The sequence below is a fragment of the Ursus americanus genome, chromosome 30 (assembly GCF_024610735.1).
Source record: "Ursus americanus isolate L20-20 chromosome 30, mUrsAme1.1.p, whole genome shotgun sequence".
NCBI classification, from domain to species: domain Eukaryota; kingdom Metazoa; phylum Chordata; class Mammalia; order Carnivora; family Ursidae; genus Ursus; species Ursus americanus.
Window position 1 is genome coordinate 18,994,947 of NC_142156.1, and position 27,407 is coordinate 19,022,353.

General features: G+C 61.2%; 1 protein-coding gene across 2 annotated transcripts; it reads left to right on the top strand.

Annotated features, from left to right (window-relative positions):
• The first annotated feature begins 188 nt into the window (after nucleotides 1-188).
• Nucleotides 189-27,355, top strand: HIP1R (huntingtin interacting protein 1 related). 2 transcript variants are annotated; one of them, XM_045778022.2, is made up of 32 exons: nucleotides 191-408; nucleotides 13,483-13,546; nucleotides 14,106-14,248; nucleotides 14,503-14,559; nucleotides 15,742-15,822; nucleotides 16,220-16,296; nucleotides 16,533-16,594; nucleotides 18,377-18,517; nucleotides 19,198-19,255; nucleotides 19,352-19,427; nucleotides 19,588-19,728; nucleotides 19,845-19,906; nucleotides 19,982-20,054; nucleotides 20,140-20,323; nucleotides 20,406-20,494; nucleotides 20,585-20,701; nucleotides 20,790-20,891; nucleotides 21,202-21,396; nucleotides 22,185-22,332; nucleotides 22,483-22,569; nucleotides 22,926-23,033; nucleotides 23,168-23,304; nucleotides 23,546-23,656; nucleotides 23,997-24,055; nucleotides 24,282-24,312; nucleotides 24,396-24,458; nucleotides 24,832-24,932; nucleotides 25,054-25,159; nucleotides 25,264-25,387; nucleotides 25,488-25,549; nucleotides 25,641-25,847; nucleotides 26,087-27,355. In XM_045778022.2, exons 1-32 carry the CDS (start codon nucleotides 316-318, stop codon nucleotides 26,132-26,134), a joined length of 3,207 nt encoding a protein of 1,068 aa, XP_045633978.2. In that variant the 5' UTR covers nucleotides 191-315; the 3' UTR covers nucleotides 26,135-27,355. The 2 variants fall into 2 exon arrangements, 1 of the variants encoding a protein (XP_045633978.2); XR_006776261.2 differs by lacking the exons at nucleotides 25,641-25,847; nucleotides 26,087-27,355 and having other exon boundaries at nucleotides 189-408; nucleotides 24,832-24,946; nucleotides 25,488-25,501.
• The last annotated feature ends 52 nt before the right edge of the window (nucleotides 27,356-27,407 follow it).

A 27,407-nucleotide genomic window follows, 5' to 3' on the forward strand; every position in this document is an offset into this window, starting at 1 on the left:
CAGGACTTAGTGAGTCCAGGTGGAGGATGTGGGCCAGGGAGTCTGCCCAGGGAGGGAGGCAGAGGTGTGGAGGGGCTGGGGGCCTTGGCCAGGGCTCCGCCCAGCGAGGGGCGGGCCCGGGGGCGGGCCCGGGGCGGGGCGGGCGAGGGGAGGCCGGCGCCCTCCGCGCGGAGGGGCAGGGACCCGAGCAGGGGCGGGGCGGCCGGGCGCCCTGTGGCTGCCTCGCGGTGCCTAGGCTGGGGCGGACGGCCGTGACGCTCAGTCGCGCGGAGCCGGGCGGGGAGCGCGAGCTGCGGCGGCGGCGGCGGCGGCAGGATGAACAGCATCAAGAGCGTGCCGGCTCGGGTGCTGAGCCGCAGGCCGGGCCACAGCCTGGAGGCCGAGCGCGAGCAGTTCGACAAGACCCAGGCGAGCGGCGGGGCCGCGGGCGGGCGGGGGGCGCCCTCTCCCCGGTCCCCTAGCACGCGCCCCTCGGGGCCTGGCCGGCGCGCGCCTCCGCAGCTCCCGGGCTCGGGCCACCCCCGGCCACCTTGCGCCCGGGCCTCCGCCCCCCGAGCCGCCCCGCGCGCAGGTGAACCGGAAGCGCGCGCGGGCGACGCGGCCGAGAGAGGCCGCCGGGGAACTGAGGTCTGGTGCCGGGGGGTGGGGGGAGGCAAGTGGCTTGGGAGCGAGGTGGCGGCGACCCAGGTGCGGGGCGGGGGAAGATGCGGCGGTGAGCCAGGTGGGGTCAGGTGTGCGCGGGCCTAGGTGCGCCTCCCGGCGGGGCCTGCCTGGATTTCTCTGCCCTGGCCGTGCCGCCGCTCCCCGGCTCCAGCGGACCAGCTCCCGCCACCTTCTTCCAGGCCGTGTGAAAATGCTCCCACCTCGGGGAAGCAGAGCGTTTCCTTGAAGGAAACTCCCAGTTTCCTCTTCGCCTGAGCTGTTTTCCAGGCCCGCACAATATCTTATTATATGCTGGGCGAAAAGTTTCACGTAGGTAGCCAGACTTGTTTGCCTGAGCGCTGGCCCACATATAAATAGGTTCACACCCCCTTATTAAATACGGGCGCCTGACAGACAGAAACTTCCTAGGGCTCCCTTCCTGCACTTCCCACGCGCCTATCCTGGGAAGGTTATTTGCAAAGTTCAGCAATGGCGCGGCTGGGTATTGGTACATGTGTTCCCGCTGAGAGCACAGAACGCCTTGGCTGCTGTGTCTCTGGTTTTCTGTTCCTTTTTCTTTTACAAATACTGAGGTGTGCTTATGCCTGGGGGAGGGCAGAGCGCCCTTGTTTATTTGCCAGAGTAAGTCAACCAAGACTGAAATAGCAGAAAAATCTTACTTTAGAAATAAAGGAAGCCGAAAGGACCCCTCCTGCCCCTGTCTGAAGCCGTATGGTGACATTTGTGGCTGCTTGCTCTAGCAAGTTCCTTCCCACCTGACCCTGCCCATAGCAGTGACTTCCGCGGTTGCTTTCAAATTAAGTTATCTCCTCGCCGGCTACAACAGCTTTCATTTTGAAATAAGGAAAACTCAAGGGGCCCTTCTAACCTTTGTGCTTACCATTAGCATTGAAAACGATAATGAAATTTTGGGACACCAAGGCTTTAGGAAAGCCAAGGGCTGGAACCAACCCACCTGAAAATTATTAATTTATCCTTGTGATCCTCCTCATCTAGCCCATTTTCAGGCCAGATAGCCCATCATCAAAACAAATGTGGCATTTAATTTAAAGGCATTAATACATAATTAATTGTGGCAGGAGTTTGTGCAAGGTTGGACAGGAAAATTTAATTGGCAGAGAGAATCTGGGTGTTGTCAGAAGCTTTATTCACTGATTTTTAGATTTTTCCCCCTGTGCTTTTGAGGAGGTATAAAGAGGTCTGATCGCCACATAGAGATGAAATTTAAAGGGCTAGTTTCACTAATCTTACTCTTTAAGTTATTATAAATCAAGGGCAACCTTCTTTAATGTGAAAGAGAAAATCTCTGATCTAGATCCATACATTTTAGTGGTTGGTTTGGTAAACAAGCAGGTGGTGGTGGTTTTTGTTTTGTTTTGTCTGGTTGGGTTTTTCTTAGGGGCTGAGAGGGTTACTTAATAATGAATAACTTTGTAACGGGTGAATCTCAGAGGATTTCCCCTTTCCTGACCCCCCGCCTTTTTTTCCTGGATAGATGGAGTTTGGGTTCAGCGTCTAGGTTTGCTTGTCTTCGGAGTGACTTATTGAGGGATGGAGGATAAAGATTTTGTGCATCGTTAATATTTAATTAGCTCGCTCCCAGAAATATCTAGTGAGCTGCTAGCGAAGCCCCGTTGGGAAGGAGCCAGGGAGCTGAGGTTGCTACTTACATATCTCCTTGTGGATAGAAAATAGCACGTCCAATTCACGGACCCACCTTCCCTTTAGCATACACTGCTTCTGTCTTCACGTTGACCACAGTGCCCTGTGTTGCGGGGGAGCACTTTGGCTTGCTTAGAATCTGTCATTGGCATCGCCAGCCTCGCCTTTCTCCTTGGGCTCTTAGATCCAGAGCAGGAAAAATGCTTCCACATTAGCTTTCTTGGCAGGCCACACCCCGTTTTGCAAAGGTTCATTCGCTACCCTAGTCAGTTAAGGGACAGCAGTCACACTTCCTTTGTGTAGCTGGTCCTTGTGATTGTTGCATGGTGTGTGTGTATAATCCCAGAGGGAGCGTCCGGAAAGTTGGTCTATTCTTCCCCACGACTTTAGTCCTTTTGGTGATAAAACCCCTTTTCAAAACGGAGATGACACAATAGCATTGGCTTTTCGTTGTAACATTCTGAATACGGGATACGGTAGAATACAGTGTGTCTGTGTTTTGAACCCGAAACTGCCCATACTGTTAAAAAAAAAAAAAAAAAGATGGTGTATTGTGGGAAGCCTTTACAGGCCGGTGGACCTGAGTGCTGCCAGCCTCTGCCCCTGGGCAAGTTGCTTAACTCCGTAATCTGTTTACTCATCTATAAAAATAGAGATTAATTCCACCTGCCCCCTATGGCTGTTTGGAGGTATAGAGAAACACTGTGATAGGCTGGCCCTCAAAGGTGGCCCCATCCTAATTCCTGGAACCTGTGAATACGTTCTCGTACTCGGTAAGAAAAAGCCATTCGGCTGACCTTAAAATAGGCTGATTCTCCTGGGTTTGCCAGGTGGGCCCAGTATATTCCCAGGGCCTTTAAATGTGGGCGAGGGACGCAGGCGAGGAGGTCAGAGGAGGGTCTGCAAGGAGGAGCTGGCCGTTGCTGACTTTGAGGTGGAAGGAGGGGCCCCTCGCCAAGGAAGGTGGGCGTCCCGTAGACGTTGGAGAAGGCAAGGAATGGAGATGTCCCTAAAGCCTCTGGAAAGAAATGCAGCCCTGCTCGCACCTCGATTCTAGCTCCAGAAGACCTGTCTTGGACTTCTGACCTCTGGAACTGTAAGGTGATCAAGACGCGTGTGTTTGAGGGCGCTCGGTTTGTGGCGGCGTTGTTAGAGCGGTCCTAGGCTGCTAATAACAGAATGCAGAATGCATGGTCCGGGGCTCTGCAGCTAGCCCGCTGTCGGTCTCCTTTCCGGCGCCCCCGCCAAAGCTTTACCATTTGAGAACTATTTCAGAACTTCCACTAGAGCGGAGACCCATCTTTGAGGCATATTATGGGAGAGGACTCAGCAGATAGGAGTCGTGGAAATGCTGAACGTCAGACTTGCTTTTTCCTTATCTAGGAGTGTTTGTGCTGCTTCAGCTGTGTTTCCTCTGCAAGATAGAGAAAGGGAGCCCAAAAGCTGCTTTTCAGGCCGGGAGAGAGAGGGGCCACCCTGCCCAGTGAGCCAAGCCCAGTGGGTGGGTGCTAAACGGAGAGGCGAGACTCCCCAGGTGTTAGGGGTTTTCCACTGGGGAGGACACCGTGCAGGGGTGAGGAGGGCACAGCAGGGAGAAAACAGTTCATAGGTCCAGTTTTCCGGGTCAGTGACCCACCCCCTCAGCACTCTCCGGGGAATCGAAATCTTGCAAAGAGTAACTTTTTTTTTTTGACATTCAGGACTTGTCAGCCACTGGCTCATGTTCGAGCGTGTTGCTCTGTAATTTTAGATTTCCTTGTAGCCACATGGCAAAGTAAACAGGTGGAATTCATCTTGTGTATTTTATGGAACCCAGGGTATCCAAAATGTAACCATCTCAATATGTAATCGCTGTAGAAATTAGGAATGGGATCTTTTACATTCTTCTCCTGTTCTTCGGTATCTGTTGTGTGTTTGACAAAGCTCGCCTGTTTGGGTCACACCCTGCAGGTGCTCAGGAGCCACACATGGCCAGGCGGTGTGAGAATCACCTGGGGAGTGTCCTTAAGATGGCCGTGTGAGGGTGCTGGCGATTAGGAGCGATTCTGCCTGGATTGTTTTCGTTTGTTTTTGTTGTTTAAGTCCCCTGGCCGGGAATTCTTTAGAGTCTCCTTGAAGGCAGCCCACAGGACACCAACGTGTGTTTGGGACCTTGAGTTTGGGTTTGAGAGCTTTCCCAAGTGAGCAGTATTCCTTCCGACTCCTGACCTGCCCTGACTTCCCTGCCCGCGTGTGCCCATCACCCCTCCCTGGAGTCTCCTCTGACTGGACTTACGCCCACCTTTGTGTCTTCATTATTCCTTATAAACACTGTGGTGGTCTAACACTCCGAGTCCCTTACCCCTTTCTGGGCCTCATTTAAGTATTTACCAAAAAAATTTTTCCCTGGCCTCCGAGTTTGGGAAGAGAGTGAAACCATGTGGTGGGCAGCCAGAACGCCCCCAGCCGGGTTCCCTCCCCCACAGTCGTGGGTGGGGGGGGGCGCATGAGGTCCCCACGTGCAGGCACAGTACCCGGCACCTGGTACCCACAGGTCGAATGGCTGAAGAACAGGTGAGCCAAGGCTTTCTGCAAAGGAGAAACCAGGCTCCCAACCTCCCTAGGATGCTGCCCCCGCCCAAAGCTGCCCGTGGGCCGCTCCCTTGCCGAGGTCCGAGTCAGCTGGCTGGGTCCTGGGCGGTGAGCTGCGCCCTTCCCGCCGTGGGCACTGCTCTTTCCCACCAAGGCGCAAGACGCCCTGCACTTGGTGATGCCAGGCAGGCAGCTGACTTCCTGACTCCCCAGGCTGCCAGAATCCCCCAGAATCTCCCTCTGCTCCCTGGGTGTCAGGTGACCCGCTGGTGCAGGCTGGGGTGGGAATGGGACTGCCTGTCCTGCCCTTCCTGCTGGCGGCGTACCCTCGCCCTTGTGACATGTTCCTGAGGACCGTCTATTGCATGGCTTGTCTGGTGCTTTGGGCTGTGCCACAGGAAGGTAAAGACCACTCTTGTCCTCTCCAGGAGTTCCATCTCCATGAAGCAGGTGGGACACGGGTGAGGGGGACGGGTGCTGTGGCAGAGCGGGTCAGAGCCAGACTCCTCTGCACAGTGGAGGTGATCGTGCGCACGTCACCGAGGGGCTGGGAGGATTTGCGGGACTGCCTGGCGCGGAGGAAACGCTGGGTGTTAGCTGTTCAGTTGTGTACGGAAAAGGAGGCTGGACTGAAAGAAGTAGAAATCCTGTCCCTGATGGATTCTGTCCCTGTGCCCCTAGTTTAGATGTCTATAAAGGGGGAGGGAGGGCTTTTTGGAAGAGAAGCAGATCAGCAGGGGTGGGGGATGCAGGAAAGTGGGGGAACAGCCCCTTCCTGGGAGGAGGAGCCTGCAGGAGCTCTTGCTCTAGAACCACTCCCCCTTCTCCGGGACTGCAGGCCCCTGCTGCCAGAGATGCCCCAGGGAGGTTGGGGGAAGCCAGCAGGTTAGTTCCTCCCCCCTCTCCCCCAGCCCAGCGTCCCAGCCAGCCCCAGGCTGGGCCCATTTGTGAATGAAACCCCACTGGGCGTTCCTTTGCTCCTTCCCACAGCTCACAGTGGAAACTCTGGAGTCTAGGCCTGTTTGGCTGAGGCTCAGGGAAACCCAGTCTGCTAACCTGAGCTACTTGGCCCAAAGAGCAGAGATGCCTTTGCCGGCCGGGCTGCACTGTTGGCGATGCCCTTTCCCTTCACTTGATTTCCAGGTGGACTCAGGTATCACCTTGTTTGTGAAGCCATCAGCCACTTACCCCCCAGCCCAAGCCTTGCTCTGCTTCCCTAGTCTCATGACATTCACACCGTGTCCCTGTCGCCCTGTACGGGGCAGCCGATCCAGCAGAAGTGGGCAGCTCTAAGCTTGCGCACGGCAGAAGGGATTGCATTGCTCCCCCCGCTGAGCCCCGAAGTCCTACTCCCTGAACCCCAAGATCCTCCAGCAGGGTCTTGTTGGCTCCTCATGTCCTAGCCCGTCGGAGCACATGGCTCAGGGGACACACTGTGTGGACGCCTTGGGGCCAGCGGGTCTCCCTTCTTTGACCTGGTACCTGGTGAGGCCTAAGAGTGTCCCGCCCCCCCCCCCCCCCCCCGTACCCACTGCAGGGAAGCCTGAGCCCATGGAGAGCAGTTCAGTCCAGGCAGGATTGTTTTTTTCTCTTGTTGAAATAAACACAATCCTCAAACTGCAATAGGTCGGCCTGCCAGGGGTGACTCAGCCCCCTGGCTTGTGGGACAGACAGGTCTGTGGAGTGATATCACCAGGGCCGAGGAACAAAACCGCCCTGGCTGGCTCCGTGTCCATTCAGAAGCAGCCTGTGGAGGCGGGACTGCGTCATCTTCCTCTTCATGTGTCACCTGCAGAGCTCTGAGCAGAAGTGGCCTTGGGTCAGGCTGCCACGTGTTAGCTGATCCTCCCGTGGCTCCTGCTGGCCCCGCGGGAGGGGTAGGCGTCGACAAGGCCCTCCAGTTTCATAAACAGGATGATCACGGAGCTCAGACTGAGTGGAGACTGGGGCATATGAATGGGGAGAGATGCCCCGTTGAAGGAGTGGGTGCAGGACCAGCACTGCTCCACTGACTTCCCGAATCACCAAGCTGCGGGGCGCCTCCCCACTTTGCATGTGACCACATCCCAGCGCCTAAGCTACAGATATCCTGTGTTTACTTTGAGTGGTGGCTTTTGGGATGGCAAACGCTTTTGAATGAGGTCTCTCTGTCCTTCACACATCGCTTTGGAAATGCTAAAGCAGACTAACCCACATCTCTACCGCCTGACCCTCGGCTCTTTGAAGGACATTTTTGTCCCTGTCGAGTGCCTCTGTTAAGTGTCATGATAACGGCACAAGGAGGCTTAAGTCTGATTCATTTCGGGATTGATTTCCAGCATAGAAAATGTTTTATAGTTGCTTTTACTATGTAACTAGTGGTTAAATTATTAGCTGGAAAAAAGACACTCACTGCCTTGAATTTAACCAGAATGTATATGTGAAAGAGCTTTTGTTCCTTCAAGTGTTCACCCTGACTCATCCAATAAAGATTTATTGACTGCCAGGCACGGGTTTGGGGACTGGAGATTCAGCAGGGAGTGAAAGACTCACAGGGTCTCTTGTACCGTGGACATCTGTTTGGGGGTCAGAGGTAGAAGCCGAGAATAAGTGGTAAACAAGATGGTTTCGGGTCATAAACGTCCTGGGGGAGGTAAACAGAGGATGCTCTCCGCCCAGGAGGCTGGTTGGGGAAGAAGACCCTCCGGGAAGGAGCATTTCAGTTCAGAGCTGGGTGATGGGAGATGCGCCAGGCCTGAAGGTGGGACCTGACTTGCCCTGTGCAGAAGAAGAGGGAGGAATGTGCGGCTGGAACCAAGCGAGGTGTTCTGGACACGCCTCATGCATGCTTGCATTCTAGAGGACCCAGGGGTTTTTCATTCCTGTTTCCCACATGGGGAAGCCTCGGTCTGGAACGGGGAAATTTCTGAAGCGAAGGTCCCCAGTGATTCGGGATGAGGGACTGGTGTCTGCAGGCTGGGGTGCTGTGGCATCACTGATGGGACCGGTCGGAAGACCTGTCTTTGTCCCCAGGCGCAGGGTCTCTTGGTGGAGGGGTCTTTCGAATGTCATTCTCCCAGAGGGCAGCCAGGGCTGCGTCCTCTCCAGCCACTTAGCGCCTTGCCAAGGGCTGTGGGTTTCCACAACAGCGTAACGGGTATTGGTGAGCGTTGGGCCAAGGAGCAATGGCTCCGTGAGATGCCCACACTCTTGCTCTCTCCTCCGTGACCGTTTCCTGCGGTCCTCCGCGGTCCTCCCTGACTGTGTGGCTCTTCCCAAACTTGCCAGGGCGCCCTTTGCCCTCTGAAGGCCCACAGCCGATGGGACAGGGACTGCGTTGCTGGGAGCAGCCGCTGATCGCAACTTCTGGGCTTGGTCATCTGGCTTCCCTTACCCGCTCTGCACCCCGAGGCCCTGCTTCTGGAATCAGCCTCTTGGGTACCACCTGCTGTTGCTCCAGCCTGGGCCTGGCTGCCTCCCGGGTCTCCTCTTTCCCGCATCAGCACCTGCTGGGATGCCTTCTGGTGTGCGTCCCTGCCAGTCGGTTCTCTGGGAACTAGTGCCATTGGTGGCTCCGTCCAGCTTGGTCCTTGGATTGTCTCCTCGGGCTTTGCTCGTCCTGGCTGCGGGACAGAAGCTGCCCTGGGAGGGAGCCAGGGTAAGCGGAGATGAAGGTCAGAGCCCAGAGTCGATGTCCTTGCTCACAGGAATGGGGAGCCGCGGAGGCCCGTGATCTTCGTGGTGTCGTGCTGATGCTGTTATTACCCGAGGTCTGAACAAATCCCTGATCCAGAATGTGCTTCCTGACTTGGAGTCGGGCCAGGTCCTCCCTGAGCGGTAGTGGCCCTGGGGGTGCTGGGTTCCTGTGAGGGGGGCAAAGAAGGATGTCTTCTGACGCACCGCTCCCTTAGCCCAGCCTCCCTCCTCCGGGACCTGGTGGCGGCTGCGAGGAGGCAGCCTGGCCCAGTCCTGCAGCTTCCCTGTCCTTGTCGGTGGGGGAGGGTCGAGTCAATATGCAAAGCGCTTAGAGCAGTGCCTGGCAGGGAGCAAGCACTTGGTCAACATTTCATCATTATGACCTTGGGCAAGTGATTACCTTCCGTGAGCCTCGATTTCCTCATCTGCCTCCTCCTAGGGAGACTTCGGAGATTAAATGAGCTAATAGTGGTGAAGTGCTCAGCACACTGCTTGACATATGGCTGAACTTGATACAAATCCTTTATTACAAGATTATTGAGCCTAGTTTGCTGTTGTGGCAGAAGCTTCCCAGTCTGGCCGATTCCGATGATGTCTCCAGAGCCTGCTGGAGCCTTTCCATCCCTTGGCCTCCAGCCACCCCCAGCGCTGTACCCCCCTCTGCCCTCCAGCGGGCCAGGCTGCTCCCCACCCAGACACAAAGTGCAGACTCCTGGAGGTGGGCGCGGCGGCTGCCCAGGGCCTGGGGTATGGCCTTGTTGGCTTTTTCCGGCACAGAAGGGGGAGCAGTGACCTGAATGGCCGTGAAACTGTTGACTGTCTCACGCTTGCCTGTCTAAGAAACCCATCTCTGCAGACCCTCCAGCTCTCATCGATGTCCCCCTGGGCATTTCTGGGGTCTCACCACTGCCCTGGAACTCCCCATTATTGTTCTCGCCCTGCTGTCCTGCAGTGGGGGAGCCTCTTCCTGGCCCCCCATCCCGACCACTGGAAGGTCCAGTGGGAACTGCCTTCCCTCTTCCCTGGGAGTCCGATAAGCAGACGAGTCCCAGATTGGTTGCCACCTGTCCTTCCTCCCACCCAGGATCCTTCTCTCCAGCTCTGGGTTTTCCACCCAGACACTGAGGCCCCTTATCAATCCATTCCACTTAGAGCAGCTTCTCTCCGGGGCGGTTGATCTGCCAGCCGGGGCGGTTGATCTGCCAGCCGGGGGATTAAATGGGCTGTTGTCAGAGCTGCTGGGGTAGTTCAGGCCTGAGGGGCTGTCCCAGGGCAGAAAGGCGCCTTTTTTCAGTCCAGCAGGCTGGAGAGCACCCTCATGATGGTGCCGGGCTCCCCTCTGACTCCCCCTTATCCTACGGTTCCCCCCGCTGAGCCATCTGTCGGCCTGTTGTGAGGACACTGTGCAGTGTGGCCAGTACCCGTGTTGCCGACCATCGGAGTCGCTTCGAGACCATAAACTCTAGATGCTGGGCTGTGTCGCCCAGCACAGGTTCATGCCAGCACCGCGGAGAAGAACCCCCACGCTCTCCCCACCCTGGCAGCCCACTCAGGACAGACTAAGCCATCCCCGGGGCCTGACATCCCCTCCTGGGACGAGGCTTGGCTGCTGTGCCTGGTAGGAAAAGCAAGGCCCTGTGAAGTGTGCACAGACTCCCTCTGTGTGCGCACTGTGCCTCCTTGTGAGGCTTCCCCACCCGCACATCTGCTGCCCTGCACACAACGGGGCCGTGTTCCCGCCCCGGGAGGGAGCACGGGGAGCAGGCAGCCGGGGAGGGCGGGGCGGGAGGTTGGAGAGGAGGAGCCTGATGCCTGCCGTGGACCCACTGGGGCCCCGGAGCCCCCCTCCATGCTCCAGGCACCATTTAGGGGCTGGGGGAACAGCACCCACCAGAGAGGCAGAAGCACTCCCTCATGGCACTGACATTTGGGGAAGGATGGATAACTGAACAGGAAAAACCCTGTGGTCGGGGGCGGGGGGGGGTTGGGGGGGCGAGTCGCTGAGTACCCGGGGAAGCATTAATCAGGGCAGACTGCGTTAGGGTGGCAGCAAGGGGAGCGAGACCCAGAAGGGGTGGTGGGGAGGGGTCCAGTGTCCCGCAATGAGCGGGTGCTCTGTCTACATTTGGACCCATGATGAAGTAGAGGCTGTGCTTAGTGACCTGTAGGGAAGGCTGGGAGGGGGCGGCCTCACCCAGGGGCCCCCCTTCAGCTCGGCCCTGCACTCCTGGCTCCTGCTGCCCTAGCTGTTTGCGGCCTCCTCCCTGCTCAGAGGAAAAGGCGCCTTCCCCAGGCTCCCCTCCCTTGCTGGGCCCTAGCCAGCCCATTCCTTCAGGGCGTGTCTCTGCTTCTGCTCTCCAGCCAGGCCCCAGGAGGAGGAAGGGCTGGCCTCCAGGAGGGAGAGCAGTTAATAATGGAAGCCCCTTGCTGGGGTCTGCAGCAGGACTAGGTCAGGAGAAAATCCTGCTCGGACTTCGGGTCGCATCTCTGCAGCCACAGCCTCCTCTTGGGCCTGTTCTGCACGTGTAGCTTGGGCTCTGCTCTTGCCCGGAATCTTCCGGATCAGGCTGGACCAGGTGGCAGTCATCAGAAGAGCCTGCTCAGGTGTTAGGGCAGCTGGGGGATGGAGTTACACACCCCCAGAGACAGGACTCCTGGCAGCTGCTTGCTGCTGGGGGAGGCACGGCCCCTCTGCCTGCCCCTCCCAGCTCTGTGCCTGCAGGGGAGGGCTGTGCCTGGAGCACAGACTCACTGAGACACCGCGGAGTCCGCTAGACCTGGCTCGGCCCTTAGGAGCTGCACAGACGGGACACCTAACCTCTCTGTACCTCAGTTTTCTCATCAGGAAAGTGGGCTCGTGGCTACTTCCTAGGGCTGTTGCTGGAGGTGTGTTCCCTGTGCCTGGCACGGGGTAACCACCCAGGAGATCGTCATTGTCACCACCACTGTTGTGGACGGAGTTCTGCCTGGGCGGGGCGTGGTCATTATGTGGGGCGGGGAGAAGTAAGGTCTGGGCTCCGCCGCTCTCCCAGCGGCTGCTCAGTGAGGCTTCTTGAACAAAGGCGGGTGCTGAGGCCTCAGGGAGGCTGTGCTGGCAAAGGGTTGGCGAACAGATGGCCAGGGGAGTCTCCCGGGTCTGGCTCGCCGAGGCTTCGGGAGTAAGAAAAGCCAGAGCCTGTCTGGGACTCTGTCTGGATGGCGGGGCCCGCTGTGGGGTGTGTTGCAGCCGCAGTACTCCTGTATCCCCCCGAATGGGGTCACCGTGGGCTGGGCCGGGTTCCGAAGCTGCGTGTCTGCTCAGAGAGGACTGTCTTCACTCCCGTGGGTCTGCTTTCGTACTGACGGAGGAAGTCTCCCAGCCTTGCCAAGCAGGCCCAGAGTCCATTCGTAGTAGACCTAGAGTCTGTGAGTGACATTGCCTCCTTGCTGGGCTGGACAGTCACGCTGTATGGATGCCGGAGGCGGGTAGCACGGTGGCCTCCACGCTAAGAGGAAAGCAAGCGTCAGGGCTGCCCCTTGGGGCCCCCTCCGCCCCGTCCCCTTCCCACTCCTGCCCGAGTCAGGCCACCAGACAAGTGCGTCCTGTTGACAAGGCACTGACCTGCAGGCTCAGCTCCTGGGCTGCAGGGAAGTAGTACGGGGCACCCCCAGCCCGTTGAAGGTCCTAGCACGGCCTGGGGCAAGCCGGCGTGCGCCCTGGTGAAGGACCCGTGGGAGACAGGAGGCGACAGGAGTATGGGCTGGGCTAGAGTTGTGTCTGCATTCGCCAAGGACCTGCCATCCCTCTCACCAGCGGCCCGGGCAGCTCGCCTCCATCCACACACACTGATGTCCCGGCTCAGGGCCAGGCAGGTGCACAGAGGCCTGTCAGCTTGTGCACAGGTGGAGAAATAAGCCACATCCACGGGTTAGCCCGGGGCCGGCTGCAGTTCCGGGGTGAGTAATGGCAGTAAGTGCAGGGGACCTCTGCTGAGGGAGCAGCCCCATCCAGGACGCCACGACTGCACAGGCACCGAGCTGAGGGGGAGGAGACAGGACCCCAGCAGGTGGAGGTGGGTGAGGACCTCTGCCACGGAGGAGTTGGCTGCTTGCTCAGGGCCCAAGTGGTAGCAGTGAGTATGGTGGGTGGATCCCCCCCCACATCCCGCCACCCCCAGTAGGGCCGCCGTCGCCATCTGCTTCAGGGAGGGTGGGCGCTGAGTCCCCACCCAGGAGAGAGGTGGCCTGCGTGGCAGACGGGCCACAGGACCTGGGTTTGCCCTGGTTCTCCGTGGGGTGGCTGTGTGACCTTGCCCCACAGTAACATGGGAGGGTGACCCGTGTCTTCATGGACTGTCACGAGGGCTCAGGAGGGATGGGATGGAGGATACCATGTTGTTGCGACTGGCCGCTACCCTGGGGCCTGGGGGGGCCTCACCTCTCAGGGTGAGCTAAACACATGCAGGGGGCCTGCAGCTGCCAGCCAGCTGCCATCCTTTCTTCCCAGCCCCCCGAATGCTCCCAGTGGTTTTTTGGCATCGGCTGTTGGCTCTGTTCGAGCTGCACATATCAAGTGAAAGAAAAGTCTTCAGGGCGCCTGGGTGGCTCAGTCGGTTAAGCGTCTGCCTTTGGCTCAGGTCATGATCCCAGGGTCCTGGGATCGAGCTCCGTGTTGGGCTCTCCCTCTGCCCCTCCCCCTGCTCATGCTCATTTTTTTTGGATTAGAGTTTCTTTTGATAAGTGAAATTGGCCATTAGTATTAAATAAATTTAAAAAAAATCTTCAGAGCTCTGGTTTGCTTAGGTTGAGAGAATTGCCTTTTCCTCTGTATCTTTACACCTGCCCTTGAGTGGCTGGAAGAATGTGTCTGTGTGCCTTCTGGGGAAGTCCTCCTTGTGGGTCTCTGAACTCTGCCTCCTCTGTCCCTCGCAGGCCATCAGCATCAGCAAAGCCATCAACACCCAGGAGGCTCCCGTGAAGGAGAAGCATGCCCGGCGTATCCTTCCCTGCCCGTAGCCGGCCGTTGTCCCTCTGGGTCCCTGGGGGCGGGGAGGAGAGGAGAGTGTGAGGAGGACGTGGGTCTGCCCTGCATGGTCTCTGACCGTGGACTTGGTGGGAAGTGAATGGGGTTGCCAGGGGCACTGCAGGTGGCCGGCCACCAGAGCTTCAGGTCTGCCCTGGTGGAGACCGAGGCCTGAGGAGGTGGCCTTGCTCTGCTCCTTTCAGATTCTGGAATCCCATCTGGGCGACCCCATTTATCATCTTAGGCTGTGGGGCCCGGTTAAATTCCTGAGGCTTGACCTTGCTTGTTTTCTTGACCTTGGCAGAAAACTGTAGCTTTGGGTGAACTCTGGCAGACATGGCGGGGGGAGGGATGTTGGGAGAAGGTGCTGAGAGACCGTGGGTGAGGGGCCAGCCTTCCCCCTGCATCACTCAGCTGTACTTGCTGAGCCCCCCGGCCTTCCCCCTGCATCATCGAGCTGCACTCACGGGAGCCCCCCAGCCTTCCCCACATTTGAGTCTCTGCCTCCTGCACTTGACCTTGACCCTGGTAGGAATCATTCTGGGCACTCACCACGAGAAGGGGGCCTTCACCTTCTGGTCCTACGCCATTGGTCTGCCGCTTCCCAGTAGCTCCATCCTCAGCTGGAAGTTCTGCCATGTCCTGCACAAGGTGCTCCGAGACGGACACCCGAATGTGAGTAGATGCTGTCCGCCGGTACTGAGCAGGGCAGCTCTCCTGGGCCCTCTGTCCGCTGCTGCCTGCACAGGCCGGCACCCCGGGGAGGCAGATCAGCGTCCCTTTGAAACGAGAGGTGGTCCTCACTTGTGCCTGCTGCCCGCCCCTCCCCTCTCTCTGCATGCCAGCCAGCATGGGGAGTGCCGGTTGGGACCCCGCCCGTGCAGGGCTGGTGGCTTTATCCTTCTCCCTTGTCCCGCCTCGTGCCGCAGGTGCTGCATGACTGCCAGCGCCATCGGAGCAACATTCGGGAGATCGGAGATCTGTGGGTAGGTGCGGGGAGCGAGCACGGTGGCCTGAGCACCTTGCCCGGGGTGCCGTCCAGGAAGTCCAGCCTCGGTCCTGCTCGGGGTTCCGTCCCCTGCATGTGGGGTCGAGCGAATGGGCGCTCCCCGCAGATGGGCGTCTGGTCCCTCCTTTCCCTCAGAGCAGAAGTTACGACGCTATCTGGGGCGACAGTGGGGGCAGTTGAGCGTCCGTAAGTGAAGTGTGGGCCTTGCTTTTAAGGCCTCGTAGGGGAGGCTTCACGTAACTAACGGGCCCTCCAGCTCCCGGCACTTACCAGTCCCGCGGTCCCCAGGGGTTGGGAAATGTGGCGACGCCCAAGTCTGGGTGTCCGATTGGCGGGTTACAGCCAGTGTGAGGGGTATAGACGCCTCGCCTCCCCCACTCCCCTCCAGAAGACAGGCTGCTTTAGAATCTCAGGATTGGAAACTGGGTTCAAAAAACTCCCCAGAAGATTCTTACCCACACTGAAGCTTGAGAGCCCCAAGAGCTTGTATTCTAGATCGACTTCAAGACCCTCAGGGAATTTGGGGGTTGGGGGGAGGGCCTCTGGCCTTATTTGTCCTCTGGGAGAACTGCTGGGGCCTTGTGGGCTGGGCTGGGGGCAGGGTGGCCTACGAGGACTGGCCAGAGGGAGGCCCACGATGTCCCTTGAAGTAAAGAAAACAGTGCCTGAGGTGCCGTTTGCAGACACAGGCCCAGCTGGTGTGACCGCAGGGGACACGGTGTGGGGAGGTGATGGGGAGGCAGCTGGGAGGGTGTGTACATGCCCCCAGCAGAATGTGCCTCCCTGGCTGCCACCAGCATTTTAATGAAGTGTCCCAGCTCAGAGCTGGCCTGCTGCCCTGGACAGAGAGCCCTCTTCTCAACAAGAGTCTGTTTGGCAAGGACTAGGCGTAAGATTTTAAAAAATTAAAGAGCTGGAGACAAAGAGGAGGGTTGGCGGAGGTCCTTTGGAGGGACGCGTTGGCCGCCTTTGGCGGGCGGAGCAGTCTTCGTGCGTGCGTTTCCGTCCGTGTGGCGGGTGAAGGGAGGACACCCAGCTGGCGTCCTGCGCCTTCCCGCGTCCATGTTCTCCCTTGCCCCAATGCATGTCCAGGTCCTGTAGGGTTTGTGGGCACGTTCCTGGGGTGGCAGACCCTCACTCTGGGCTCCTCCCTCCGCAGGGACATCTGCATGACCGCTACGGGCAGCTCGTGAATGTTTACACCAAACTCTTGCTGACCAAAATCTCCTTCCACCTCAAGGTAGTTTCCTCGGAGTTGTGGGGCTGGAGGGAGGGACCCTGGGCTTTCATCTCGGAGATGTCCTGGGAAGCAGGGCGGTGGGATCCCTGTGTCCCGATCTTGACCTGAGGGGAAACATGGGGTGCCCAGGGCGCCTTAAGAGTCCGCGCACCTTGGGGCATTTCCCGCCGATGCTGGAGGTGGTCTCAGCCTTGCCCTTGGCTCTGGGCAGTCTCCTGCCCTGGCTGGACATCCCCTCCTTCCTCTCCTGGTCTCCCCAGTCACCCACAGCCCCCCTCAGCCAGTGCCCAGGGCAGATGGGTACCTCTCTGGCCTCATCTCCTGTCCTCGGAAGCCAGAAACGGCTCTGGGCTGGGCCAGCATGGGCCTCAGCTGAGTGGGGGTGTCCTCTTTGTAGCACCCCCAGTTTCCCGCGGGCCTGGAGGTGACAGATGAGGTGCTAGAGAAGACAGCTGGGACCGACGTCAACAACATGTGAGCCCTACACGGGTGGGCACTCCTCAGTGGCTGGGGGGTCCCTGCCTCCGGGAGCTGAGGCTGAATCTGAGGGCTGGGGTTTCTTTGGAATGGAGCGCCTTTGGCTGCAGGATGGCTGCCCTCTGCAGAGCCGTGCGGATGAGCTGTGCTCCCTCTTCCCACCGTGGGGGGGGGGGGTCTCATGGGGTGAATCCCCCGCTCCTCTGCTCAGCCCCCCGCCTTCCCCTCCGTAGCTTCCAGCTCACCGTGGAGATGTTTGATTACATGGATTGTGAGCTCAGGCTTTCTGAATCAGGTAAGCTAACCAAGGAGGAGGCCCAGCCCACCCGAGTCCAGTGTGATTCCTCAGGGCCCACAGCCAGATGAGAAGTTAGCCCCACCAGCTAACCACACCCCTGGGTGTCCGTGCCCCTGCCAGTGTGGGTAACGGGGCCCCCAGGAGCCCCTAAGACATGGGGAGAGTCAGTCACTGCCCCTGCAGAGTGCCAGGCCCCAGGGGTGTATTCAGGGCATGGTGTCGCCTCAGGTTCCTGAGCCAGGCTCCCCCTGGCCTCGGGCATCTGCAGAGCCCCCCCAGCAGAGAGCCGGTTTGGGTCCTCTTGCCTGTTTCCTGCTGTAAAAGGCCAGTGAGTCATGTCGGACTTCCCAGCCCAGGGACCTGGCCGCTGCTGGACAGGAAATCTCAGGGGGCTCCCCTTCTCAGGGCTGCAGGGGCGGCAGCTTTAGGACGGCCTGTTGGGTGACTCAGGGCTCTTTGTAGGAGAAGGAGTAGCAAATGCCTTTTTAAGGGAAAATCGGGACTTAGAGGTGGGTCTGGACTTAGAGCTGCACCCAGGGGAGCCCCGGTCCCACCGGGGAGCATGGCTGCCAGCCCGTGACTGGCAGAGATGAGCCGTGCCTCTCATGGCCGTCCCCATGAGGGAAGGTAGAGAAAACCCCCACCCCTGGGGACACTGACATCTCAGTGAAGCACAAAGAAGGGGCACCCTAGTAGTCCACAGGCCGGCGTCTCCCCAGGGAAAGGGTGCCAGGGCATTCCCTGCCATGCCGTTTTAACAGGGAACCATCCCGAATGCCCCTCAGTGGAGAAATGGATGGCTTTGCCTTGTATAAAACCCAAAATATATGTGTTTCCGTTTTTATGGGAACACATACTTGATGTGACATGTTAAGGTTTAGAAAGGTGAAGGACTGTCCTTAGCTGGTTTTCCTCCTCAACCCTTCCCTCCCGGGCATTCTTGTGTCACTGTGGAGGTTTGCAAATGGTCCCACCCTAGGCCAGGTGAGCGTAGGACCCCAGGGCTTGGGGCCCGGCGTTCTGGAACGGTGTCCTGCCGTCTGTGGCGTGTGTGGGCCACCCTGGCGTGTGGTCTGCCCATTGTCGTTTCTCTCTCTGCCCTGGCAAAGAGGCCGAGCACGGTGGGGGCAGCCTCATGTTTGTCCCTTTCCCTCCCACTCGGCCACTGTGATGAAGGCTTGATTGTCCGGGACAGGGGGTATTGACCCCGAGTGCAAGTGAGGTTTGGGGGTCACTTGGGGTTTGCAGAGCTGAGTCCTGAGCTGGCTGCCATGTGGCTGACTGCTCTCTCCACAGCTGTAAGATGGGGCACTTGGCTGCACAGCCTTGAGCCCCCTTCTTTCCCTGAGACTTAGGGTGAGCTTGAGGCCCATGGGTACGTGACCCTCTGAGTCTCCCTGTCCCCCAAGCCCCTCGGCTGGGGCGCACTGTGTGGATGCTGTCGGAAACACTGGTCACGCCGAACTGTGTGGTTCTTGCTGGACCCTGCTGTCGCCGTAGTTGGTGGGGGCTCTGGGGCTCCGTCTGGGGCAGCCACAACACCGGGGGCTCCTGTCCTAGCCGTTAAGAGCGTGTTGGTGCCCAAGGACCCAGGGCAGAGTCGTCCTGCCCGGCTGGGACTGGCACGGCAGGGACCCCAGCCGCGCCTCCCGACGTGGTTGTGACGATGCCCCGAGAGGGGGGTGTGGAGCCCGCACCCCGCCGCCCTTCTCACCGTGGCTGTCCCCGAGGCTGCGCGGCTCCCCACGCGCACGCTCGTCCCTCCACCTCTGTTGGCAGTTTTCCGGCAGCTCAACACGGCCATTGCTGTGTCCCAGATGTCCTCGGGCCAGTGCCGCCTGGCGCCCCTCATCCAGGTCATTCAGGACTGCAGCCACCTCTACCACTACACCGTGAAGCTGCTGTTCAAGCTGCACGCCTGTGAGTCCCCCCCCCCCCCCCCCCGCGGTTCAGCCGGAGCCACAGGGCTGCTTTCGGGCGGCGGATGACGTTTACTGCAGCGGAGAAGAAAATCGAGCACGTTAGAAGTACTGAGTAGTTCGATGCAGCCATAATAAATTCATTACCCATGAACAGAACAGCATAGTTGTGATGGAAAGTCGCTGTTCTCCAGCACAGAGAATTAGCGGGAAGAGGGACGTAGGTTTCCGTGTTTGCGCTTCTCCGAAAGGCCTGGCCTCGGAGGCGGCCGCGGGCATCTGTGCAGCAGGTCCGAAGGGGCCCATGTCCCTCCTTCGTGTTCACAAGGGGTTTGGCCCTGGTGGACCCTCTGAGGCGGCCTTGGTCCCCACATCCCACTCAGAACCGCTGGCCGGGGGTGTGTGAACCTCTCCACCCGGGCTCGAGTGCAGAAGCGACTTCGCAGCCCATCCGCAGGCAAGCCCGGGTTAGGTTTGCGGTGGTCAGGACGCCGGCTTTCATGCGCCCCTTCCCTTTCGCTCAAAGTGGAGAGGTGAACCCCCAAAGGGCCTCCCCTCATTCTCCTCTCTGACAGTTTCTAGAAGGTGGCGGAACAGGGTGGGTACGGGAAGGAGGGATGTTAAGTCTTTGCCACAGAGCAGGGGGCAGAGAGGAAGTGCCATCACACCCCCCGTCCTCAGGTCTCCCGGCGGACACCCTGCAAGGCCACAGGGACCGGTTCCACGAGCAGTTTCACAGGTACGATCCGGGCACGGAGGATGCTCTGGGGCCTCGTGAGCCGGGGCTGCCTGGCTGGGCTGGCTCCCCCGTGACCTCCCCTCATCTGCCCCGCAGCCTCAGAAACTTCTTCCGCAGAGCCTCGGACATGCTCTACTTCAAGCGGCTCATCCAGATCCCCCGGCTGCCCGAGGTACCGTCGTCCCCCTGGCTGCAGCCTTGTTCCCTCTCTGGGCACTTGGAGGACCCTGGGTACCTGGGGGGGGGGGCTACTGTGCTCTGGGGACAACTGAGGGGGGCTTCCTCCAGATGCCACAAGCAGCTCCTGCACATGGTCCCCCCAAATCCCCCAGGGACCTCCCAACTTCTTGCGGGCCTCGGCACTGGCCGAACACATCAAGCCGGTGGTGGTGATCCCTGAGGAGGCCCCCGAGGACGAGGAGCCGGAGAATCTCATTGAGATCAGCACGGGGCCCCCGGCTGGGGAGCCAGTGGTGAGGTCCTCCCCTTCCCTTCGGGTGTCGGGCAACTGGGCCTCCTTCTGCCTCACCCTCCCCTGGCCTGGAGCGCCCCGGCGGGGTGGCAGTGGGTCACTGTGTTTGTGTGGCAGGTGGTGGCTGACCTCTTCGAGCAGACGTTTGGACCCCCCAATGGCTCCTTGAAGGATGATAGGTGAGGACCCAGGTGCTGCCTACGGTGGGGGCTGGGCAGTGGTCAGGACCGAACTCAAAGGCCGTCTGTCCCCAGGGACATGCAGATCGAGACCCTGAAGAGAGAGGTGGAGACGCTCCGTGCGGAGCTGGAGAAGATCAGGCTGGAGGTGAGGGTGCGGGGCCAGCTGTGTGGCCCACCCCCAGCCCCCCAGGCGCGCGGGGCCCCCACGATGCCGTCCCTCTGCTGTGCAGGCCCAGCGCTACGTGTCGCAGCTGAAGGGCCAGGTGAACACGCTGGAGGCCGAGCTGGAGGAGCAGCGGAAGCAGAAGCAGAAGGCGCTGGTGGACAACGAGCAGCTCCGCCACGAGCTGGCCCAGCTGCGGGCCGCCCAGCGGGAAGGCGAGCGCAACCAGGGCCTGCGCGAGGAGGCCGAGAGTGCGTGAGCGGCGCCCGGCGGGCGGGGGTGGCCGGTGGGAGCGGGGCGGCTGGGGACCAGCGCCTCTGCTGTCCCCTGCAGAGAAGGCCAGCACCATCGAGGCGCGCTACCACAAGCTCAAGGAGAAGCACAGCGAGCTCATCGGCACGCACGCCGAGCTGCTCAGGAAGGTAGGTGGGGGCGCGGGTGAGGCTGGTCACGGTCAGGGCTGCGTGCGCCCCGGCGCTGCTGGAGCAGGAGTGTGTCCCCTGCCCGTGCAGAACGCGGACACGGCCAAGCAGCTGACGGTGACGCAGCAGAGCCAGGAGGAGGTGGCGCGGGTGAAGGAGCAGCTGGCCTTCCAGATGGAGCAAGTGAAGCGCGAGTCGGAGATGAAGGTGCGTCCGTGGGCGCCCGGGGCCCCGCCCCCTTGCCCCTGCCCGCCCCCCCCCCCCCCCCCCCCCGTGACACGCTGTCCTGTCCCAGCTGGAGGAGCAGAGTGACCTGCTGGAGCAGCTCAGGAAGGAGCTAGAGGCCAAGGCTGGAGAGCTGGTGCGCGCGCGGGAGGCCCTGAGCCGCACGGAGCAGGTGTGGTGGCTGCTGGTGGGGTGGCCTCGCGGGAGCCAGCGGGCGGGGGTTAGGGTCCTCCTTCCGGTGAGGGGGGCCCTGTCCAGATGCCACTAGGCTGGTTCAGAGGGGCCCTTGGCAATCGTGGGGTGCAGCTCTGACCCACCACAGGCGGGGGTGGGGCGGAATGCAGGAGACCGACCCTGGGCGTCAGGAAGTTCTCTGTCCGAGGGGAGAACGAGAATGTGGCTCTGGGGCGTGGTCTGCGTGTGGGCGGGGACGGGGGTGGGTGAGGCCCCCCGAAGCCCGGCTCACGTGCGGGTGTTCGCAGAGCGGCTCGCAGCTGAGCTCGAGGCTGGACACGCTGAGCGCGGAGAAGGCCGCGCTGAGCAGCGCGGTGCAGCAGCGGGAGGCCGAGCTCCTGGCGGCCCAGGGCCTCGTGCGGGAGAAGGACGCGGCGCTGAGCCTCGAGCAGCAGCGCAGCTCCCAGGAGACGGCTGAGCTGCGGGGGCAGCTGGCGGACAAGGTAACGGCTCCCGCCAGGAACAGCTGGCCCGAGACCCCTCACATGCCCCTAGCCTGCCCACCCAGCGGGGGAGGGGGTGGGTCTGTGTGGCCACACGGTCGTGCGTCCACCCCGTACTTCCAGAACACTCGGAAAGGAAACTCCTTGCCCTTAAGCAGTTAATCCCCACCCGCCTCTGGCTTGCCCTCCCGGCCCCGTCTCTGGAATGACCCATTGCGGACACTGCACGTAGGTGGGCCTGAGCCGTGTTAGCAAGGTTCGTCCATGTGTCACGGCGCAGTCATACCCGCCGCGTGGACGGACCGCATTCTGTCCGTCATCCGTTGATGCGTATTTGGCTTGTTTCTGCATTTTGGCTGCGGGTGATGCCGCCAGGAACCGAACGGCTGTGCTGCTTTCCCTTCCCGCCGGGAGTATGTGCAGTTTTCGGTTTCTCTGCGTCCTTGGCGGCACGTGTCACTGTCTGTGGTTTTAATTTTAGCCACCCCGGGGGGTGTGCGGTGGCGGCTCCTGGTGGTTTTGTCTTGCGTCTCCCTAAGGGTTAACGATGTTGAATATCTTCTGTGTTCGTTGCCTTTTGTGTCTCTCGGGAGAAAGGTTTGTTCAGATCCTTTGCCTGCTTTTTAACTGGGGTGTCTGTCTATTGCTGAGCTGTCCGTCCCCTCCCAAAGGAACGGCCCAGGCCCTGGGGCGGAGCGGCGGCTCTTCTCTGGCCTCCCTGCCCCGTGCGGGTCGCAGGCGGGGGCAGGGTCTCTAAGCTGCCTGTCCGCTCTCCCCTCTTGCACCAGGAGTCTCAGGAGCGCGAGCTGCGGCAGAGGCTCCTGGACGAGCAGTTTGCGGTGCTGCGGGGCACTGCGGCCGAGGCCGAGCGCATCCTGCAGGACGCCGTGGCCAAGCTCGACGACCCCCTGCACCTGCGCTGCACCAGCTCCCCAGGTGAGGCCGCGGTGTGGGCACGCGGGCTGTTTGGGCCTTTCCTTTCCTCCCTGGCCTGGTAGGGTGCTTGGCCCACCCTGAGAGAGGGGGCGGCAGGGCGACTGGGCCCCAGGCAGGCTCCGCCCCTCACCGCTTCTCCCCTGCTTGCAGACTACCTGGTGAGCAGGGCCCAGGCCGCCCTGGACGCCATGAGTGCCCTGGAGAAGGGCCACGCCCAGTACCTGGTCTCCAGGTCAGGTAAGCGTGGCGGCAGGGGGGACAGAGGCAGGCAGGGCAGAGGCCGCCGGCCCGGGGTACCCCATCTGCTGGCCGTGGCTGCCCTCTGCCACTGGGGTTTCCCAGAGCTGTGCCCCCCACCACACCCACCAGGAGCCCAGTCCTGCCTGCTCTGTGAGCCTGGGGTCACTCAGACGTGGCTGCCGGCTAGCCGCTTAACCTTGGCTCCTCCAAGCCTGCCTCTTCTCATCCATCAACAGGGGCCTGGGTGCACGTTGGGCTTTGGGTCAGAAGAACCGGGCAGCCCGCTGTAGGCCCCCGTCCAGGCCTTGCTCCGTAGCAGTGGCGTTAGGGTTCTGTTGCTCTTTCCCACACAGATGCGTCCGCGCTGGTGGCAGCTCTGACGCAGTTCTCCTACCTGGCTGCGGACACCATTGTCAATGGCAGCGCCACCTCCCACCTGGCCCCGACTGACCCTGCGGACCGTAAGTGGGCCCCGGGCTTGACTCACATGGCGCCCATGGTGGACCCAGGGTCACGGGTCCTGGCGTCAGACCCACGGTGGGGGCTGCTCCCGGGGCTTCCCGGGGCCAGCCCGCTGACAGACCTCTCTCCCCAGGCCTGATCGACACCTGCAGGGAGTGTGGGGCCCGCGCTCTGGAGCTCATGGGGCAGCTGCAGGAGCAGGGGACTGTGCACCAGGCCCAGCCCGGCCTGGTGCGGGTCCCCCTGCAGGGCGTCCTGCAGCTGGGCCAGGTGAGGGCTGCAGCCGTGGCACTGAGCATGGGCTGGGGTCCGGAGGGGTGACGACACCGGGCTGAGGCTCAGGTCCCCAATTTCTCCGTACCTCCCTTTCGTTTGGGCCGAACCAGTGCTCGTGTGCAGATGACACAGGGTGGGGACAGCACCCCCACCACCCAGCCTGCGGCTGCCCCAGCCTCTCCCAGACTCCTATGGGGTGTCCGCCCCTCTGACTCCTCCGTGCCCTCTTCCCCAGGAGCTGAAGCCCAAGAGCCTGGATGTGCGTCAGGAGGAGCTTGGGGCCATGGTGGACAAGGAGATGGCGGCCACGTCTGCGGCCATTGAAGACGCTGTGCGGAGGATTGAGGTGACGCCTGGGTGCAGGGGCTCATCCAGGCTCTGCAGGAGCCCTGGAGGCTGGGCTTAAATGCAGGCTCTGCCCGCCTCTGCGCCCCTCACTCCTGTGCAGGGGCAGACGGCCTTTGCAGCTCCCGGCTGGGAGGGTGGGAGGTGGCCCTGGCTTTTCTGCCCCGAGCTGCACCCTGCCCCCCACCCCATACCCCCTGGCCTGTCTCCCTCCAGCCTCCTCCCCTTGCCCCCTCCCTGGCTCAGTGGCTCTTTTGGGGGAGGGAGCTGGTCCAGCACTGCATCCCCCTGCCTCCCGCACTGCCCTCCTCCCAGCCTGCTCACAGTTGTCATTGGTGTAGGACATGATGAACCAGGCCCGCCATGCCAGCTCTGGGGTGAAGCTGGAGGTGAATGAAAGGTGAGCCCCACTCATGCCACCCCCGCCCCCAGATTCCAGGGTGTGCTGTTCTGCCTGCTTACCTCTCCAGAAGGGCCTGGGACCAAGCAGGCACCCTCTCCCCCACCCCCTGTGGGCCCACCCTGCTAAGCACCCAGGTCTGGCCCCGTCCTTGTTCACCAGAGGTCACGGTCCCTGGGGCCACACTGAACATTCTTCTCTCTCTCTTTTCCACTCCTCCCCTCAGGATCCTCAATTCTTGCACAGACCTGATGAAGGTGAGTGGCTGGCCAGGACCCCAGGCCTCACTGTGTTCCTGGGAAAGCCAGCCCAAGAATGACCTGTGTTCTGGTCTTGGCAGGCCATCCGGCTCTTGGTGACAACATCCACCAGCCTGCAGAAGGAAATTGTGGAGAGCGGCAGGGTGAGTGGGGCCACCCACTGGTCTGACCGGGCATCCCTGGCTGGGCCAGGTGGGACCCTTCCCTGTCAGGCACACCCACGGCCAGATTCCTGAAAGGGCCGTGACCTCTGGGGCCTCTTCATCCCAGACCACAACCCCCTTGGCTTTGGCAGACCTCAGGGCTCCTGTGGGCAGGAGCTACCTGACCTGTGCAGTGATGAGACCCTCCCTTCCCAGAATGCACACAGCGTGCCCAGGATTCACACCTGCATCCCCGCCCCTGCCCTGGATGTCCCGTTGTGGCAGAGGTGAAGGCAGAAGGGCCCCGTGGAGATCTTTGCCACCGGTGACCTCACTGACTGGTTCCCCCGCCCTGCCCTCCTCTTGCCACTAGGGGGCAGCCACGCAGCAGGAATTTTACGCCAAGAACTCGAGGTGGACGGAAGGCCTCATCTCCGCCTCCAAGGCCGTGGGCTGGGGAGCCACGCAGCTGGTGTATGTCGCCCCAGGTGGGGGGCAGCAGGGCGTGTGGTGCTCGGGCTCTGGGGAGGGAGTGTGGCCGTGGCCTGGTGTCCACAGGGTTGGAGACCCAGGCCCCGCCCGGCTCTGTCTGCAGGGAGTCGGCGGACAGGGTGGTGCTGCACACGGGCAAGTACGAGGAGCTCATCGTCTGCTCCCACGAGATCGCGGCCAGCACGGCCCAGCTCGTGGCAGCCTCCAAGGTGAGTCTGGCCTCAGCCTCAACTCGGCTGTGACCGGTATGTCCCCGTGGGCAGGAAGCCCACGTGCGGGGGGCTGAGCCTGACCTGCCCCCACCCTCCCCCAGGTGAAGGCGGACAAGCACAGCCCCCACCTGAGCCGCCTGCAGGAGTGCTCCCGCACCGTCAACGAGATGGCCGCCAGCGTGGTGGCCTCCACCAAGTCGGGCCAGGAGCAGATCGAAGAAAGAGGTGAGTGTGGGCCCTGGTGGCAGCTGGGGCGGGGGCAGGCGCACAGACGCTCACCCCCGCCCCTGCCCCTGCCCCTGCCCCTGCCCCGCTCTGGCCACAGACACCATGGACTTCTCGGGCCTGTCCCTCATCAAGCTGAAGAAGCAGGAGATGGAGACGCAGGTGAGCGCCTGCTCGTGTTCGGGGGCTGAGCCGTGGGCGGGCGGGCGGCACAGGTCATGAGGCCACCCTGAGCGGGCATGCGGGGCTGCAGGTCCGCGTCCTGGAGCTGGAGAAGACGCTGGAGGCCGAGCGCATGCGGCTGGGGGAGCTGCGGAAGCAGCACTACGTGCTGGCCGGGGCCGTGGGGACGCCCAGCGAGGAGGATCCCGGCCGACCCAGTGCTGCCGCCCGCAGTGGGGCCTCCAAGAAGCCACCCCTGGCCCAGAAGCCCAGTGTGGCCCCCCGGCAGGACCACCAGGTGCCCGGTGTCAACACTGGGGCAGGGAGGGGCCCAGGGCCTTGGGAAAGTCAGGAACCCCTGACTGGCAGGAGCAGAAATGCTGCCCCAGCAACATGGGGAGGATTGTAGGCAAGGGGAGAAGGGAGGCAGGGAGGCAGGGAGGCTGGCTCAAGGGAAAGATGCAGGGGGCCAAGGGGAGGTAGGGTGTCTGGGGGCCTGGCCATGTCCACTGAACCCCTTGCCTTTGCCTCCTGCAGCTCGACAAAAAGGATGGCGTCTACCCAGCTCAACTCGTGAACTACTAGACTCCTGAAGGGTCAGGTGGGGAGGCTAGCGGACAGGCCTGGGCCTTGTGTGGCTGTCCCAGCTTGGGTCAGCAGCCTCCAAGGGGTGCAGACCCCTGCCCCACGGCCAGGTTCAGTGTCCCCGCGGCCCCCAGCCCTGGCTGAACCCAAAGGATGAGAGATCAGGGCGGTTCTCCTGGACGTGAGTCGATCTGCAGTGGGCACTCGCGAGAGATCAGAACCTAGCGGGCTTGAGCCACGGGTCTTCAGGAAATCTATGGAACATTCGTGATCTTCTGAGTTAGAGCTTTCCTTCATGAGTTTGGGTTCACTCTGGGAAACAGGGCCCCTGGAGAGGGGTTTTGGGCAGGACCTCCCCTGCCTTTTGAACTCGAGGTCTGAGATAATAACGAACACCCAGCCCTTGCTGGCTGCCGGGCACAGAGGCAAGAGGTCACCTATTTGTAGCCTTCTTGGGGCACTGATTCCGTGGGGACAGGCCCAGGCTAGTCTTAGGCAAAGCAGACCGCTCTGGAGCAGGCTCGGGGTACTGCTTGTGCTCCTCGGGCCTCCCCCTGAGGCCTCGGCGATGGGAGCGCAGAGAACGTGCCCTTCGTCTGGGGGCGGCAGGCCGGGCACTGGTGCACACAGGACAGCTGCAGCAGCAAGAGCCCCCAGCTGGGGGCACAGGTGCTGTGCTGCGGTCACTCCTGGAGTCTCTTCTCCCAGCTGTGGTGACCCTGTTTCCTGGTTTTCGTGCCCCTGCTCGCTGCTTCTGCCCTGGAGGGCCCATTCTGCGTGTTCCCCATTGTCCAGCCCCTCCCTGCCTCCACCCTCCCCTCACTCGGTCCAGCCCACCTTCCTGAAGGCCTCCCCAGCTTAGCCACCAAAAGCCCGGGAACTAGGACGCCTGCCTGCCATTCTCCAGGCCGAGGGCGCCTCGTGCCCCCCAGGAAGGGGGCCCACCTGGCAGCCCGGTGGCAGCCCAGCTCCACCCTTGGCCTGCCAGCCCCACTTGGAAGAGCATTTGCAAGAATACGTGTTCCTTGAGCTCCCACCCCAACTCTAGGGAGGGGTTGCGAGCAAAAGACCAGTAGCTTGGGCCCCTTGAACGTCGCTGCCCCACGACGGCCCGGTACCAGCCACGGTCGGGAGAAGAGCACGGGGACCAGCCCCTCTGCTTTGCCTGTAGTACTTCCTTGTTGAAGAGTCAGATTGGCAATAAAACACACTTGGACTGTTGCCACTGCCCTCCGGCGAGGGGCCGCGCCTGGGCTGTTCATTTCTTCGGGAC